Here is an 18,441-nt window from a genome sequence, read left to right as displayed (position 1 = left end):
ATTTATTTTTGCTATAATCTCTATTGAGTGAGCGATTTGCTTATTGAATTTCATATGTGCTTGTGTGTAATTGGGTCCCTTCCTTCAAAGCTTCTATCTACTTTACCCACCTCGTTCCACATGACAGCGCTGTCCCCAATTATAGCCCTGGCGCAAATAAGGGTCTCATTTTTTGCACTGTCAAAAGGCCATATCGGGATAACATAGAATTCAGCATGAAGCAGGGGCCTGAGAATAAACCTATGCTAAAGTCACTTTGACATCGAATGGCCTGATTCTACTAAGATTCGAACTCATGACCATTCGCTAGTCAAAGCAGACGTGGTAACTTTGCGGCTACAGAGCCCCTCACGTACGGTATATATCACAAGCTTGCTTAAAATTGTGTCTAGTCAAAACTGTTCTCCGACGGCGGTGAGCTGTCGAAGACGGGGCGTACACCACGCAAAACTGGCTGGCTATCTTACAAATGGTAAATTCATACTCAACCACCGGGAAAAGGTATTACAAAACTGTACAGCCATTTCTTAACACCCTAGCAAACGAACAAAAAGCTCCAGTCAATATGCGTCAAATATTCATTTGAAGCACCAAAATCAATTTTCCTGTAGTTTAATTTATTTATATCATCGACCAAGATGATTTCGCTGTGTTTACACTGGCCACACTGGCACATGGCAACAGGGGGAAGTGGACATGGGTTGAATCGTGTTGTCCGGTGGTTACCACTCATTGCGGGGCTGGTTAAAATCGCCACAAACTATTACAGCTCACAGGCGGATGAAATGTGTTCATTGATGACATCGATATCCCGACTTTTATCAGGCGGTATATATACACAACACAGCAACAACGTTTTACCCTGAACAGTAACCCTTGCACTTTTCAGCTCCAATCGGTTACCATTCATTATTCGTACGATCGAACTGGGGAAACGCTGCGCAACGGCAAACAAAACACCGCTGAAAGTTGATTTATTGCTATTGGTTGGGTTTCGGTCACATCAAAACTCGTTGACCCCTTCTCCGTTCACAAACACGGGACCAGGAACTGGTTGATGCGCGTGCCGGCTGCAGTGGCGCGACTGTGTTGAGTGGATTACGGGCTTCCAAATTGCTTATTTCGGTGCGTTCCGGTCCGGACCAAATCTGGCAGTTCGTTTTTTGGCAAATTCACAAATTCACGAAACAACAGTCCAGTGGGTCACGATGAAACCGTGAATGCGCAAAGGGACTGGTCTTGGACTTGGGAGAGGACAAGCATTGGAGAATTTCGGGCTAATGACACGCGCAAGTTCTGAGAAAGTGAACTTATCTCGTAAAGGGCACAAACCAGAGCGGATGTTTGTAGGGATGAGAAGCAAAATCTGGCGGTATAACAGAAAGAGACGAAAGAATAATAGAGCTACCGAAAAGGATCGACCACTAGCAATGGTACTTCATTGGATGATTTCAAGGATTTGGGAGGAGAAAAAACTATCGAAGTAGATGGAAAGTGTGATTTGTCCCATCTACAAAACCGGGCGATCGAGTCGATCGCTGTAATTACCGCCGCATTATGCTGATCAACGCTGCCTACAAGGTGATTTTGCTCCCTGATTTTTTACGTCGTCTATTCCCAATAGAGATAAGAGAGGTAAGAGTTTTCGTAAGGGCAATATCAGGCGGGCTTTATGGGAGCCCGTGCTTATAAGGAGCAAATTTTTGCTCTCCGATAAATCCTCCGAAAATGTCGAGAGCATAAAAGTGCCTGCCTGCATATTTTCTTGGATTTCAAGGCAGCATACGGTACAGTCGAGCGCGAACAGCTCGACTGGCGGCAGATAATGCACGGGTTTCCGGACAAATTGACCCGGCAGAATAAAGCCGCACCGTGAGTGATGTGCAACGTGCGCGTTTCGGGGGTGTTCTCGAGTCCTTTCGAACCGCGCAGAGGGTTGCGGTATCCGATGTCACCGTGGTGACAGACCTACAGAAGAAACCCGTGCAAGTAAAAGAGCGGACGTATCTTAACGCAAACTCGGAGGATGGGCCTGCAGTAGAACAGTATAAAAAGGAAGAAGTGATGCGGTCCGTACTGTGTCTAGTGTGTTAAGATCCGAAACACAAAGTGAAAGATCGAGGCAACTTCAAGAAACGGTTTCAGGTCCAAATTTGCTGAGTCGGCATGGAGGATTGCTTCTGGTTGAATGATACCCGCACAGTGGCCAACCTCAACCTGCCGGAGTATTCTGACTGGATCGAACAACGCAAGTCTACCGGCTTCGATCAAGATCCACATCAGTCAACTCGGCGACCCGATAGCCACAAGAAAACGAACTGACTGGACTATTTGAGGCACTGCTGAGAGCTCGAAAAACGTAGCTGCCTTCGCCATGTGCATTTGTAAAAGTACCAACGACGGAGACCTAATCTGGTAAACAGTTCTTCACTAGGAAAGGTATTGGAGTTCGAGCTCGGCGCCTGGCAGATATTCGAGCAAACCACGGAGCGGGTCCTAGCTTTCCGATGGTCATGAAACGGTGGGAGTGGTTTAAAAGGAAAACGGAAGATAAATGGAATTGAAAAGAAGCGTGCACAAATCAAGGATTATTTAGTGCATAAATACATTTACGTCCTTAAGGGCGAAAAGTGCAACTTTTTCCCTAGTGTCTCTAGTTTTCATTTTATCATTTATGGTCTTCAGCACTTTTGTTCGTATGAATATCCCCCATAATCTAAAACTGTCAAAAGTTAGTCATCGCATACTATAATGAAAATAAAAAAATTACTTTTTGGGGTTAGGAAATATAGACATAGTTTCTTCGGCAAAGTTGTAAATATTGTAAAAGCAAGCAACTTTGCTGAAGAAATAAAATTTTTATATTTATCGACTGCTGAACTATAGGACATATTCTTTAAAACTTCCTTAAAAATTGGGTTTCATACTTAGCTTTTGTTAGTTGCATTTTACAAGAATACAATGTTCTAGGTAATTAACGAAGCTCTCAAAATACACGTTTTCGCAGAAGACCGCAAATCTCTTGGACCTTTACTTGCTGAGTTATCGCATATTCAAGCTTTAAATTTCCATAGATACACGAGCCCATGGGGTAAAATAGGGCAAGCGGATTTATGAAATCAGCGCTTCATCCTAAAGCTTAAGTCGAGTACTATAAACTTGTATGGGTTCCGCTTGTCCGCAGCCACCCAAATGAGATTACGGCAAGCATACGTTTTATGTGTTTCGCGTTCGCGCACACGTTCCTTTTTTTGTGTTCGTAGATAGACACATGGTTTCTTCGGTAAAGTTATAGAAAATATAAAGATAAACAATTTTTCTAAAGAAATGTCATTTCTATCTCTATTGAGTGCAGAGCTGTAGAGTATTTTCTTTGGAAATTCATTAAAAATAAGTTGAGGCGATGCAAGAGGAAGTGAAGTCGAGTAAATTAGTTGAATTCGACCGGCCTGGCATGAATCCGTGCTGATAGATGGATAAGTAGTTCTCAGTACGATTGAGGACTGCGGTGCTGACGATAATTTCAAAAAGCTCAGAGGTAGCGGACAGGCTTTTAATACCTCTGTAGTTCTTAACATTTCGGCGATCACCACGCTTATGGGCGGGGAACATGTAAGATTGTTTCCAGATATCAGAAAAATTTCCTTGCGTACAGGACTTGTTAAAAATGCGACACAGTGGCACAGATAATTCTGATGCGCAACGGGAAAAAATAACGGCAAGAATTCGATCGGGTACAGCGTTGAAAGATCGCTTCAATTTACGTGCAGCTTCGACAACCATCAATGGAGTTATTTCAAAGATATCGAGGTCGACTAGTCCTTCGGGAACGTTCAACGCAGCTAGTTTAGCTTCAGCGTCAGAAGCAGACACATTCGCGACACAGAGTAGAAGAAAGATGCAAACATTCCGCAGGAATCAGTGATGGAGCGTGATTCTGACTCGTCAAGGTAAACGTTGGTCGGGATAGAGGTGCATTTCCGTTTTGAGTTGACGAAACCCCAGAAACCTTTCGGGTTCCTTAGCAGATCAGTTTGTACACGGAGAACATACGACTTGTACGAAGAAGCATTCAGCTGACGATACTCCTCACTAGTATGTACGCTTGAATTCACGTTTTGATTCGGCGGTTCTACGGCGACGATGTTTACGTTCCCTCTAAGGTTCCCACCGTCCACAGAAGATTGCATTGTATTTAATTCATAGTAGCAACATCCTCCGACGGCATTGGCAGCTTTAGGCAAAAGTTCTAGAGAATATGCCCTATAGTTCAGCACTCGATAAAGATAAAAAATTTATTTCTTCAGCAAAGTTGCTTGTTTTTACAATATTCACAACTTTGCCGAAGAAATTATGTCTATATTTGCTAACACAAAAAAGTTATTTTTTTAATTTTCATTATAGTAAGCGATGACGAACTTTCAACAGTTTTAGATTAAGGGGGATATTCATATGGACAAAGTACTGAAGATCATAAATGATAAAATGAAAGCAAAAGACACTGGGAAAAAAGTTCCGCCTTTCGCCCTTTTGGACCACTGTGCGACGCCAGACGAATTGTCGGCCGCTCCTGAGAAGGAATGGTATCTACTTCTTAGAGCTGTTCGGAACCCAAAAAAGCCCGGAAATATTCCTTATTTCGGATGCAGAGGCCATGGTTAAAGGAGTATCTCTTAATAGTGCACTCCTTAAGGGTCCGGACTTCCCAGTTGCCTTGTTAAAGGTCTTGTGTGGATTCCGAGATCGAAAAGGGATGGTTAGCGGTGACATCAAGCAAATGTTTCACCAGTTCATTTCATTGGGCAGGCAGATAGACTATATCAGAAGTTCTCTTCCCCTGGACAGCTTCGATTGGGAACAGAAGGGCGTCAAACTAGCTACAGTTCACAACCAAGGAGAATTAACCTCCATCAGAAATTGGATATCGAATGCCCAAGAAGTTCTACGGCAGGTCGAGGGAAACCAGCTACAGTGTCCACCAAGAAGCAGTCCTTCTTTACTGGAGATATAACCGAACGAGTTCTTAGGATGCGTTGGGAATACAGGAAGACAAGTTCATACGATTTTCCAAAAATAGTTCCGTGCCACCCTGTTCTTAAACCGACCGATAAAAAAGCTAACCCTTCGGATATAAAAATGTTGATTGAATTTTCTACTTGAAATCTGTTATTATTGGTTAGATTAGATCCTAGAAGGTTAGATTTAGACCTTTTTACAGGTAGACTCATTTAACAGTGTACCATGGAACTGCAATTGATCAAAAACTGAATCTCTCATCTCACTGCCTGCCTACTGTGCTCTCTGTGCCTGTTCGGCTAGCGCATTGTGCTCTCTATCTATTGACGTCAAACGAGGGGTGGTCAACTCGAAAAATTTGTACAATTTGTGCTGTGCCTTTGTACACTACAAAGTGCATTTGACTTGTTGGCATCAGGGCATTAACTAGTAATTATACATGACTTCTAAAAAAATAGAAGAACGATAATAACAAAAACGGTTATCTATGTGATTCAATACATGGCGAAATTGGCATTCGAATCAAGCGGTCTTCTTTTGCCTTATCGCGGGCTGCAGCTGTAAGAAACGTCATTTATTGTCAAGAGTGGAATGACCCCGCATTTCGGCGGCTCCCGAGGATTAATTTAGTCTCAAGGGTCCGCTCAATTATGTGACAAAAGCAGTTGCCCGCAACAACGTAAATAAAATCACAACTGCAACCACTATGCCGTGCGCTTTGCTGTTGTTGTGACTGGACGAGGGACAGTCGTGCGGTTGATCGTAGCAGTCCGGCCCGCATTAGTTTGACAATTTTCCCATGCGCCCGTGCGTGCCGTGTGATGCCTTCAATGGGCACTTGTAATACTTTAAATCAATTTTTACAAGCGCGTTTGTTGGGCCACGTTCTCGGAGAATCATAATTCTATTTACTCCATCAATCGCCCGGGTAACGAGTTCAACCGTGTTTATCGCTGTTCAATGGATGACACTTGACTGATTTTGTGCCCTAAATTCAATCACGCCAGCGTCCGATGCATGCGACGGCAAGGATAGGGGCCACTTCGAAATCTAACTTTCACATCATCTATGCATGGCTCATGCAAAAAAAGAAGCTGTAAATCTAATCAATTGATTTCTATTCTATTTTAAAATAAATTTCGCTTTTCCCTTCGTTTCCGTTTGGTGCAGATTGCGAGAAAGCCCTACTGGACAACAGCAGCAGTAGCAGTTCGACCGGCGGTGCCTCCTCCGGGACACTGTACGACTGCGGATCGACCGGGGCGGCCAGCAGCGGCGTTAGTGAGCTTAGCGAATACAACAGTGCACTCCAGCGGTTGAGCAGCCAGCAGCAGCAGGAGCAGCAATATGGCGGCAGTGCAACCAGCAATTCCAACAACAGTAGCGGTAAGTAATTCTACTTTTTACCTGCTAAAAACGGTCCAAATGGGCACGGAATCAACCGACGGAAAGTAAAAAAATCTCAGACCACAGTCGCCGCCGAAGCGGTACAGGCGAAGTAGAGGGAAAAAATCACCATATAATTAGTTACAACATAAAGTATACACACACGGACTGACCGGTGCCCTCTGGCGCAGGAGGAGTGTGCAGCGGGACAACAGCCATATAATTTCGATATATTAACTAAAACAAAATGAAACAACAATTCGTCCATAGAGAGAAAGGTTTCGTAACATATTTTATCTCCCGGCCCGACCGTTCCGTTGCGCGTCTCTTCGCGCGGGTGATGGCGATGCGAGGAGGCGCGGTAGATGCCGAGCGAGCGGTATGGATATCACTTCCCTCAAAGGACGGTGCGGGAATATGAATAAGAGCCCACAGTGGCGAAGCGCCCTGTAATAAAAACACGTGTGTAGCGAAAATACTAAAACTAAAACGGGTCGATGGGTTTCAAGCAGAAAACTGATTTCGAAGGTATCCATTTTAGCGTTTGATGGAGAAAAAACGAATTATTGGTTTTAATAAGGTTACCTTCGGTTTTGGGTCGTTTTGGCTTTGACTCAAAATATGGAACCATTATGAGACGTCCTGACGGAAAAATACGGTCTAGTTGAGTTAGAATCAGAGCTTGTCATAGTTTCATTTACGTCTTCGACCATACAAGACACATTCACTTATTCCCCTCCGTAGTTAGAACGGCAAATCGGTGGCCTCTGGTAGTGGTCCACTCCGACCCGACCGTCAGGGCAGCGCGCAAATTGCCCCACTTCTATGTATGTGTATTCATTCATGAGACACAGCAGTCGTAGTGATGCGAAGGAGCGCAAAACTTTTGAATGAAAATCATTTGATTGTCGAGTTTCAACGAGTCGGACTGCCGACTCCCGACGTCGTTGCCGTCACAATCATAACCCCTCCACACCCTGCTCCGGTCGGTAAATGATCCAATCGAATGGAAATCAATTTTCGTGCCGGTAGCCGCCCAGAACAAGTTGTGTGCCTGTGTGTAGGTATTATCATTTAAAAGCAGCGATGAGGTAGCATATTCTTTCGTAAAAAAGCGCATCACTGCTCAGGTGACTGACAGACTGGCTCTCGCTACGCTGCTAAACAGCAGCGGAGGTGGGCAGCCATCTTTGAATTCAACAATGATCGTAGTTGGCGGTACGGTGTGGTCAAGCCGTCACATGTACGAAGTACGACTGCTATTCTAAAGTACTTATTTTAATTTTCATGATGATGATCAGCCGCAACGGCAGTGCCAACCGTTCAACAACAACAAAAAAAGACGAGCAAGCCAGCAAAACAGTGCTGTGATGCCCGGCGATGATTCCGATAGTAAACTTCGTTCCCGAGACTTGCAGCTCCGCGTACCGCCGACCGACACTGCCCTGGCCGTGATGGCGATTTCCAGCGATGATAACAGCGATTTAAATGAATGAGAGAGTCTCAACTGCGTGAATGAATGGCTGAATATATGAGTGTGCTCGCATGAATGAAGCCGCATCGCGGGAACGGTGCGGAAATGGGCGGACGATGATGGTGCGCGGTTGAAGTGCGACGGGACCACGCGCGGCGGCGACATAAACCTCGCAATGATAACGACGAACCGACCGATTCGGACTGTGTGTTAATGAATTGTGTATGCACACTTGCATTGTACTGCAAGTAAAGTTTTCCAGCGGCAGGCGGCGCACACAACGGTCGCAGCGTTCTAGAGCTGTCATTATTCACCTATTACACTAGTGGCCGTTGGAAAAATAAAATGTGATGTTCTAGATTGCCGCTTGATTGAATCGTTGGGCACGTTTCGCGCTGACGCATGCGCGTTTTTCTTGTTTTGGTCGGCAAAGAGATTTTATTGGCATTCGTCTGAGTGACAGACCGGTCTTTTCTGCCGCTGAAAGTGTAATGGTCTCTGACCAAAATACACGAAATTGATCTTTTCTCTCAGTTGCTGGGTCAACACCATATTTTTTCTTTGTAGATATTATCACTGCGACCAGTTTTTTTTATCTATTGCGATTTCGTGTAGTGGTTTTCTGTATTCCACACTTCGTTCTTTGCACTATCGTTAATGAGTAAGCGAACTGCTTTTTATCCGTGCTGGAGTGTCAGTGCTTCCTTCGGTCTTTTACTACTTTTCTAACACCAATCTTGCTCTTAAAACCAAGCCAGGCAGTTCAGAAACAAGTTATTCGCCCTTGAACAAGTGACTTCCATAATCAATACCAATCCTATAAAACTATCCCAAGCGAGAAGTTTCATCGTCGACGAAGAAGAGCTTAGAACAAAAGAAGGTTGACATTCTGAAGCCTTAGGATAAAACTGCCTCCGTGCACCAGTAGCAACTGATCCCAAAAACTGTCCTTGATGCTTTAAGCCATTGATGAAATTAGGCCTCGCTGCTTTGAAATGGGTCGCTGCATAATGTGCCAAACGACTCGGCTCAGCACCGATTGTTTTTGGAGAATTCGATCAAATGGCCACTTAGCTCTGTTGAACCAATGAAATCTCCAGGTCCAGATGGTATAGACCAAACCTCGTGATTTTAGTCATAACCTTGAAATACGGTCAGGCCAGATGGTATTCTACCCAGTTTTTACAGAAAATGGACGACGTTATAATGTCCGAGCTCATCATCCTTTTACGAGCCAGTTTTGCTTTGTGACATTTCCTGGAGAATTGGCTGAAACTAGATGTGGTGTTCATACCTAAGGAAGATAAAAAAGAGAATACCACGCATAAGGCCAATGGTCACATCAACATCAACGATCTTAAGTTGATGGAGAAAATCAGAGATAACTATAGGGTAGATGATCCATTAGTTGCGCCACTAAGCACAATATACCTTCATTTTGCTTGTTTATTGAGGTATATGCTTCAATTAATGCTTGTGGGATATAAATTTATCAAATACAAGGTATTTGTCACAAGGCAAGACAATTGCTTTCGTTGTACGAGAAGCTTTATAAAGAAAAAATGAATTTTCCGATTCAATTATATTGTACCAACAGTTGCGCTAATGTTTCCTTAATTAAGTTTGATGTTCCTTTAATTGTGTTATTCCATATACATTGCTAGGTTGCTAAGTGAAAAAAACATCGTAGCAAAACTATAGATGAGCGCCTATAGTTGTGCGTTCTAACTGCGCGTTAGATTTTGGAAAATTGGCATTTTAGCAAATAATGCTTTAATTTTAAATAGTGTAGTCTAACTACCAATACTTCTAAAAACCTGTTTTATATAATGAATGGAATTGTTTTATCTAAAATGCTACGGTGACGAAAATATGCATTAATAATGAATAGTAGCGCAACTATTGGTACTACCACAACTACTGGATCAACTACCCTATTCGCAATGAGCTTTTAAAGAGCTCTCCGTTGCATGGAAATCAACATACATACCAAAACGGCAAATCAACGGAAACCGCTCTGCACTGTATAGTGACGTTGATTGAGAAATCATTCAAATATTAGGGGACTGCGCTTTGTGCTTTCCTTGATATTGAAGGAGGTTTGGATTATACGAGCTTCGCTTACGGCTCTCTTTCGAAACGGAATCGATCACACTACAATGAGCTACATTCAAGTAATGCTTTCGAGCTGAGAAATCACACCATCATTGGGAGACACGTCGGTCACGATTTCGGTAACCAAAGTATGTCCACAAGGAGTTCTCTCCCCCCTGATTTCATTGGCGTAGCTAGAGGGGGTGCCTGGGGTACCAGGCCCCCTCCAGAATTTTGCAGGCCCCCTCCAGAAATTTTTCCCATTGGAATTTTAAAACCGGAAAAAAGTTCAGTGTACATGTTCCCGCTGCGTAGATATTGTCTTTTTCACTAGCCTTCACAGTCTTCACTTCACAGTCGTCTCCATTCAACTGCATTTTGGGCCACTCGTCGCGAATTTCCCGGTCTCAGAAGTCGAAAATCACTTTCGACCTGGTCGACCCATCTTGCACTTTGAGCCTCCCTCTTCCTGATGCTGGTGCAGTTGTTAAAGAGAACTGTTTTCGTCGCACTGTAGCCTACTGACTTTCACCACCTGAAAATGGCAATCTCTCCAAACAGGGCATGCAGCTCGTGATTCATGCGTCTCCGTGATTCAGGGCGCGTACCGTCCACGAAACACATCACTCGATCCAAAGCTCTGATCAGTTGTAGCAAATCGTGTTCGTGCATTATCTGCCACAGCTGGTCTCGATCGACTGTATCGCATGTTGCTTTGAAATCAATAAAGATGTGATGCGTGAACACGTTGTACTCCCAACATTTCTGCAAAATCTGTGGGATGGTAAACATCTGGTCCGAAATTGCGCGGACCCTCATGAAACCCGCCTGGTATTTCCCTACAAAACGTTGTACTATCGGTGACAGCCGGAGTAACAAGATGAATGAAATTTTTTTTGGAAGGCACCCCCTTGGACCCCTCCAGGGAAATTCCCTAGCTACGCCAATGCCTGCTTTGGACACTGGTGGCCGACGCACTCCTTCATAGGATATCAAGTTGTTTGTTAGGAGCTCTAAACCACCATGTTATGATGCATTACTTTCCCTATACTGATTGCTGTCAAGCTGAGCGTCAGTGATGAAGCTAAACTCCTCCGAATAATTGTAGATAAAAAAATTGACTAGGCCGTCCGCTTAGATTATGCTAGTAAGAAAGCATCCCTTTGGAATCAAATACAGGGTTGTAGACTAAAAAGTTAAACAATTTATCTACTCGTATCTTACAGTAGCTAAAAAACAAAATAAAACATTAAGCCAGTTCAAATATAGTATATGCGAAACCTAGCGGCGAGCACTTATACTAGTATGATAACTTTGAACACTGGCAGTTTAACCCAATCAAAGCAACCCGTTCGAGCAAGACGGCACTGATAGTTGTCAAAAGTAGAAAACCGATGCGACAAAATTTAGGACCAGTTTCTCGTTTCGGCTGTTTTGAGTGTTGTTTCGACCGATTTTTGAAAAAAAAAGTTTGATTGTTTCTCGGTGGTATTTTGTGTTTTTCGGATCCTGGTAAGTATTTTCCCAAGTAACAATTTCAGGCTGAATAAACGATTTTAAAGCTGATTTTATTCAAGCTGTGGCTGAACTATGGTTTAGGTTTAGAAGTAAAACCCCTTTTTCAGCTCTTAAACATCTAAATCTGGTGATTATATCAAGCTTCGAGTTTAATAGAGACTTTTCCGCACTTTTAAACAGCCAGTTTGCACAATGCTGCCAATTATATGTTTAGAACGAGAAATAGTTTTGCAATATGCTTTTCCAATCGCTTAATCAACTTCTCCTCAACCTTTATGCAGCCAAAAAAATCAGTTTTTAAATTTAAAAAATGGAACGCTATATTTTTATTTTGCCGTAAGCATTGTTGAACGCGATATTTTTAATTTCGGATAACTTTAATTCGTATAAGTAAGCTAATTAAAAATGCATGTTTTTTTCGGGAATTGAACCCGCCATCTTTTGGTCCATAAGCACTCACCGTATGATCCGCCCCATCTGCATCTGCAGCACAGACAGTGGGATCTTTACACGCGGGATCTTTTTGCGAAATTCAATGATCTGACAGTACGTGTGCTGTGAACCGAATGAAAACTTGATAGTAGTTTGTAAAGCCACTTTAACACCTTTAAGCAGCCTTAAAGTAGTTTATGCAGCTTTGATCGCCTTAAAGCAGCCCGTAAACAGCTATTGCTCTTGCAATTCAGCTACCGTTGTTACTTGGGTATTATGTAAACAAGAAGTATGTAAGGTTTTAATTCTCGAATACAGTTGCAGTCAACGAAAAAAGGGTCACGCGCATAATTTCATGGAAACACAGCGGATGGTCATCCGTAAAATGTCCAAGGAAGGCAGTAGCCAACGCGAAACTGCAGAGAACTTGGGACGATCCAGCACATTAGTGTTTAATGCTCTCCACGACTGTAAAAAGTCCGAAACGACTGGACGCCCAAAGGAAAACGACCGCGAAAACTGACTACCATTAAGCGAACCTCAAAAAATGATTCCTTCAAGGCCTCGAAAGGCCAGATCCGGGACGAACTGAAGTTGTCCATGAGCTCCCGGACAGTTCAGCGGCAGCTGGTGGAAGCCCCCGGAAGGTTCCGATATTGACGCCGAAACATCTGAAGGCGTGGCTGCAGTTCGCGAAAGACCACTTCGATTGGATCGGTCCGGAGAAGGAGAAGCAGTGGCGAAATGTACTGTGGTCGGATGAGACGAAGGTAAACCTCATTATGAGGTCCTCATAGGTTCGGACGGAAAAACTTGGAATCATCGCCCTATAGGCTGCGCATATATGCCAGAGTATGCCACAAAGATATTTAAGCATGGCGGAGGGAACATTATGCTGCCACACGCCGAGTGGGAGATGCCCTTGAAATGGCAGTTCTTGCAGGATAACAATCCGAGGTACACCACCAAGACCGTCAAAAAGTGGTTCCGGGATAACAAAGTCGACGTCATGGAGCGGTCAGCAGCGCAGTCACCGGATGCGAATCCTATAGAGAACCTATGGGATATCGTGATAAGTTCGGTGTACACGGAGAAGTCGAAAAATAAGCAGCAACTATGGGAAAGGATCCAAGCTTGTTATCACGCCATCCCGGTCACCACGTGCCAAAAGCTGGTGGAATCCATGCCGAACCAGGTGCGTGAGGTGATGTGTAACAAAGGTTACACGACCAAGTACTAACCCTTGAACTTTTTCACGGTATGAATTGTCTTGTTTTTACTTTTTTACCATGAATTTTAAAACCGATCTTAATTTTTGGCTTGAAAAGATATCATAATGTTTTGTCCGACACTCTACCTACGCCTTTTTTAAAAATTGGTTTTGAGTCGAAATAAGTAATTGAGTTGACATATGAAAAAAGAATGATATACTTGACAGAGGATATGTTTAACCAAGTTCAAGTTTACCCGTTTTCTTATTTCATCTGGAATTGTTCTCGGGTGACAGGAGGTAAAATGTACACAGCTTAATCTGTGAGAAATGTAAAAAAAGTATGTTTTGTTGATTACCAGAAGCATACACATCAGCCACCAACCAACCAACGGAGGAGACATCCAACATCTCCCAGAGGATGGCAGTTTTATGGCCTTTCTTCGTTGGGTGCTTTCGAGTTGAGCTACAGTCGGAGCTTCCAAGAAAAAGCGATCGTTAACGTTAGAGGAAGCTACTGCGCACGGTGGCTTTTAGTGGCGAAAATGTCGTATTTTATTGCTCATACACAAATTGACAGGCGGACAAATTGACAGCATAACCGATTCGCGATGCTGGAATTCGTAGTCCTGAGCTTAAACACCACCGGACTTACGACATGGGGAGGGTGGAGGACGCCGCCAGCACTAAAATGCAACCAAAGTGAAAACGGAAAATACACTTTTCACGCCATGATGAGCAGCAACGAATGATGTTGGAACGTGCATGTTCTAGCAATGTTCCGCCCAAGCTGCTGGCTGGTGTAATTCGGCCCGAAACGGCAATAGCGCAGCATTGCATGACTTCTTTCCACGGAGGTATTTTTTATGTCGATTTCAACAGTCACCCACTTGTTCGCTTGTCTGTGTAAAGGTGATATGGCGTGTGTGTGCGTGTATGTTTGATTTGAGTGTAATTCTGCGGGTGTCTGTCCGTTTCGTCCACCAGTATCCGTTCAACCGACCGTTTGAACCGCTTTGTTTTTGTTTTGCTTGCCTTCACGTGCGCCGTCCTCCTGGGCAGTCGAGTTCAACAATACAACGGTAGCAGCAGCAGCAACAACAGCGGCGGCAATAGACCTACTTGTTCTGCGAACCGTGCCAAGACACCCATACCCGTACGGCAAACCCTGACCGACGCGACGCGGCGAAATGCGTCACCGTTGGCAGCGCTCGGACAATACGGGAAACGAACCGTTTTTGGGTGTCACTTATTCTTTTTTACTCCGTCTACGAGCCTCCTTTGATTGGAACCGATTGTCGTCGTCATCACGATGTTTAGTCCATTTTTGAAAAATCGGATTTTTTCCACTCTATAGCAATGCGGCGACTGGTTTTATAACGTTAATGGAATTTTCCCGCACTGCACAGTTCCGCACTCCAGAAGTAAAAGGAGAACCGAAGATACATGCAACAAGTTAGTACATATCTGGGGTTGGATTTTTTCCCTACATTTATTTGAAAGAGGAGTGCGACACGAAACAGAAATCAAATCAACGACCCGATGACAGCGAAAATTTTGTTGGATAAAATCGGAGGGGTTCCCGCTTCGAAGGGTAATTGCGTTACGCTAGCACTTTTGATGTTTTGTACCATAAATTATTACATAAATAGGGTCCTTAAAGAAAACACGCTCGTTCGGTAGAGGAAGGGACGCGCATTTATTAGAACCGGTCGCACGTGTTTTTATTATCTTGCAAATTAGCAAACGGATAGATGTGCAGGAATCTTACCACCGTACGGGGAAAGGTAAAAAATGGCCGTTACCTGTCAGTCGGCGCCATGTTGGATGCCTATTCCAGCGTTATACCTGCCGAGGCCATCTTAGCGCCGTTGGCTGCGATTTGAAGTCGCCGCTACGGGGCCTCTATTGTTCTGAAATTGGCGACGACCACGCTTTCGCACCAGCCGCAGCCGGCGCCGATTCGGTTGAGGTAACTTCGTGTAAAACTGATGATTGTTTTATGGAACCTACACAGCGCAAGTGGAGACAAAAAGTTAGCCTTTCCTGGAGCCCAGCCCGTCCAAAAAGGTGGTAGACTAAGCTAATACCACACATCGATAAACATGATTTGTCACACTATTTGCCAAAGGCGTGACTCGCCGACGTCTCGAATCAACATCAATTTGCGTTGCTATGCGAATTACTTCTAACAACCATTGACAGTTCAGCACGGTAATACATCACATTGGCAGATTTCGAATTTACTAGCAAACTTTTCTACTAAAGTTATGACTAACCTTAACCTCCTTTTGCCGCGGCAACGATTTTTGTTTTCGCATTCGTGTGAACTGTTGCATCACACATGTCAATTCACCCAAGTTTGCAATTCGTGCCAGTGATATGTGCATCACATGTCAAAATGGTCCGAAAATTTGACCTTAAAGTCAGAGACACACTAGCCTGCCACAATCAAAAGACAAAGATGGTCACGCTAGACGGCGCCCGAAAACGAAATCTCCCATCGTAAAGTGCAACCCCGAACGAACGGACGAACGAACACGAAGATTTCAAGCAAAAAAAAAAAACAAAACAAAAACCAGTAACATTGAACTATAAAAATAAAATTAAAACTACAAAACAGTACCACCAGTCAGTAGTAGGCAGGCAGCCTTTCTATCAGCGGCGAATCATAACCTACAAAATTAATTATCATAAATTATGACAGATCGGCGGCACGGGCAAAAGATTTGGCAACACCTCACCGAGGGCGCTACAGCCAGTCCATCCGCTTATCGCACAGCCGCGGCGGACTATAGAGCTTGCCAGCTAGATCTGATTTGAAATTTTAATAGACCTCTTTGTACCTACCCGTAAGTTTAGGTGGAAGAAGTAAAGTTACTACAGACGGGGCAGACGACGGAGCCGCCGCTTTCTGAGCAAAAAAAAACTAAAAACAAATATTGACCGTAACCGTCGTAGCTGTAAGCAAGTGCAATGCAATATTATACCGACGACGCGACGAACTGACGTGAGGAGGAGGAGGTGCGTTCGCTTTTGCAGAGTGCAGTCGCTTCGCTCCGCTGGCCAGAAAAGTAGGCAAACTTTTGTTTTCTATGCAATTGCTTTTGTTTTGGTCGTTTACCAACAATCAAGCACCAGCAGCAGCAACAACTACAACCGTAGTGCGAAACAAGTAGGTTTTCGTTTTTTTTAGAAATTGATTCTGCAGGGTTTTTTTTTCAAATAACTTTGTCAAAAGTTTTCGAACTTTGGGGAAACCAAAACACACCGTCAAGTCAACTAACATAGAAAGGATCGCTTTGCGATTGATAAATTATAAAAAAAATAGATAACAAATGAGGTGCAAATTCTTTATACATTTTCCTAACGAAATCCCAACTTCAAGGCAATTTATTTTCTCGTATATTCGAGATACAGGTTTGGTACTTTCGACAAAGTTGTAGTAAATATCAATGCAAACAACTTTGTCAAAGACACCACAGGAAATTGTCTATGAAGCATTATTCGTGGACAAACCCTTCAAAACAGTTTTTAAACCCTGATTTATTCTGGTCAACTTTTACGTGTTCATAGTGTTCTAGAAAGTTGCTTATCTTGCTAAAATCAACGTTTTTGTAGAACATTATTATACGCGATTTTCTGCAGTTTCGGAGATTTTGAGCATTTTTGATAAAAAATAGTACTACTTTGAGCTTAAATATTTTCCAAGGTGGCAAATGGTGGCAGATACAAAAGATACAGCATAACTTCATTCAGCAAAATTATAGATAATAACATGTTCTACAAATGTCCCATATGTAACTTTAAGATCCCGTTAAGACGGTACTGTCAAATGAATCAAAATTGAGTCAAAGTGATCGAACCATCCCTGCAGACGACCATTACACACACCAAGCTTGTGGCTGCTGCTGCTTTAAGATAAAGAAGCAAAATAAACTTGCGTGTTTTTTTGACGTAGGACTACGTCTTTGTTTACTATACTGGGACTGGGTAGCACTTTGTAAAAACGAAAAATAGAAGTGTAACGTTTGAATGAAATATTTCAAACGCTAATGGCTATTTTACTACTGAACGAAACATACCAATTAATATGTCGTTGGATAGATAAAATGTCCAGCAATTTTATAGTAACATATTAATAATAATTTTTTATACGCTAAATAGTGAAATTGTGTGTAAAGTTTTAAGGTCGAATTTTCCCATACATTTCCCTTGTGATCGCCTAGCTTCACAGGCACGGACGACAATTAGATACACCAAAGGATTTGGATCCAAATAATAACCTTTGAGACCACTTTGTAAGCGACACCCCTTTTCCAATCCAATTGGCAATATCGATGGCTATTGACGGCAACACCGACCCCGAATACAAGCGGAATCAGCGGGCAATGGCCAACGTGAATCCCACACGATGCACTTTACGTTACATTTTGCATTATCCCCATCGCAGACATGCGAAATTGTTCGATAGCTTGCTCAATCAGTGTCGGACAATCATTTAAGCAGCAGCAGCCGATATGGTTTCCTCCACCACCTACACTAGCTTGCAAGTAGCAGCGGCAGTGCCAGTGACTATAAAATGGTACACTTGGTTCGCCGCCTGCTCATTTATCGCACGATCGCACTGACGGACGGTCAGTATTTATCATCGACGGCTATTGGTGGCGAAACCAACAGCATTTGGCGGCAACAGCGACAGCAATTGGATGTAAAAACGATGGCATAATGGATCATTTATCGCACGATCGCACTGACGGACGGTCAGTATTTATCATCGACGGCTATTTATTGGTGGCGAAACCAACAGCATTTGGCGGCAACAGCGACAGCAATTGGATGTAAAAACGATGGCATTTTGGCGGCAACACCGGCAATTGGATGCAAATCCAAGGACTTTTGCGGCAATTAATGGCAATTCGAGGCATACCCGATGGCATTTTGGCGGCAGTTTCAATGGCAATTATCGCAAACCAACACTGAAGGCAAATGCAAACGGATCGACTGACGGGCAGCAAATTCAGCAGCAGGCCATTATGGTCTTAAACAGTTCTTATAAGAATTATAGTAATTGAAGAATGGAAAGATTTTTCTACACTTTCTAAATGGTTAACGTTCCATTTTGCGTTATACCATGGTAAACATGGAAAATGCTTGCTCATTCAGCGTCGGATAATCATTTGAGCAACAGCAGCAGTCGATCTGGTTTCCCTCAACACCTACACTAGCTTACAACTAGCAGCGGCAGTGCCAGTGACTATAAAATAGCACACTTGGTTCGCCGTCTGCTCATTTCCTATCACTCCTGTAT

General features: G+C 43.4%; 1 protein-coding gene across 1 annotated transcript in view; it reads left to right on the top strand.

Annotated features, from left to right (window-relative positions):
• Window positions 1-18,441, top strand: part of LOC128737120 (ETS-like protein pointed) — a 228,667-nt gene that overhangs the window by 158,356 nt on the left and 51,870 nt on the right. Inside the window, exon 6 of the mRNA XM_053831723.1 lies at window positions 6,187-6,402. Within this exon, the coding sequence (XP_053687698.1) occupies window positions 6,187-6,402 (216 nt within the window). The remainder of the gene's footprint in view (window positions 1-6,186; window positions 6,403-18,441) is intronic.

Source organism: Sabethes cyaneus, chromosome 1, assembly GCF_943734655.1.
Source record: "Sabethes cyaneus chromosome 1, idSabCyanKW18_F2, whole genome shotgun sequence".
NCBI classification, from domain to species: Eukaryota; Metazoa; Arthropoda; class Insecta; order Diptera; family Culicidae; genus Sabethes; species Sabethes cyaneus.
Note: the sequence above shows the minus strand (reverse complement) of the source record. Positions and strands in the feature narration are given on the sequence as shown.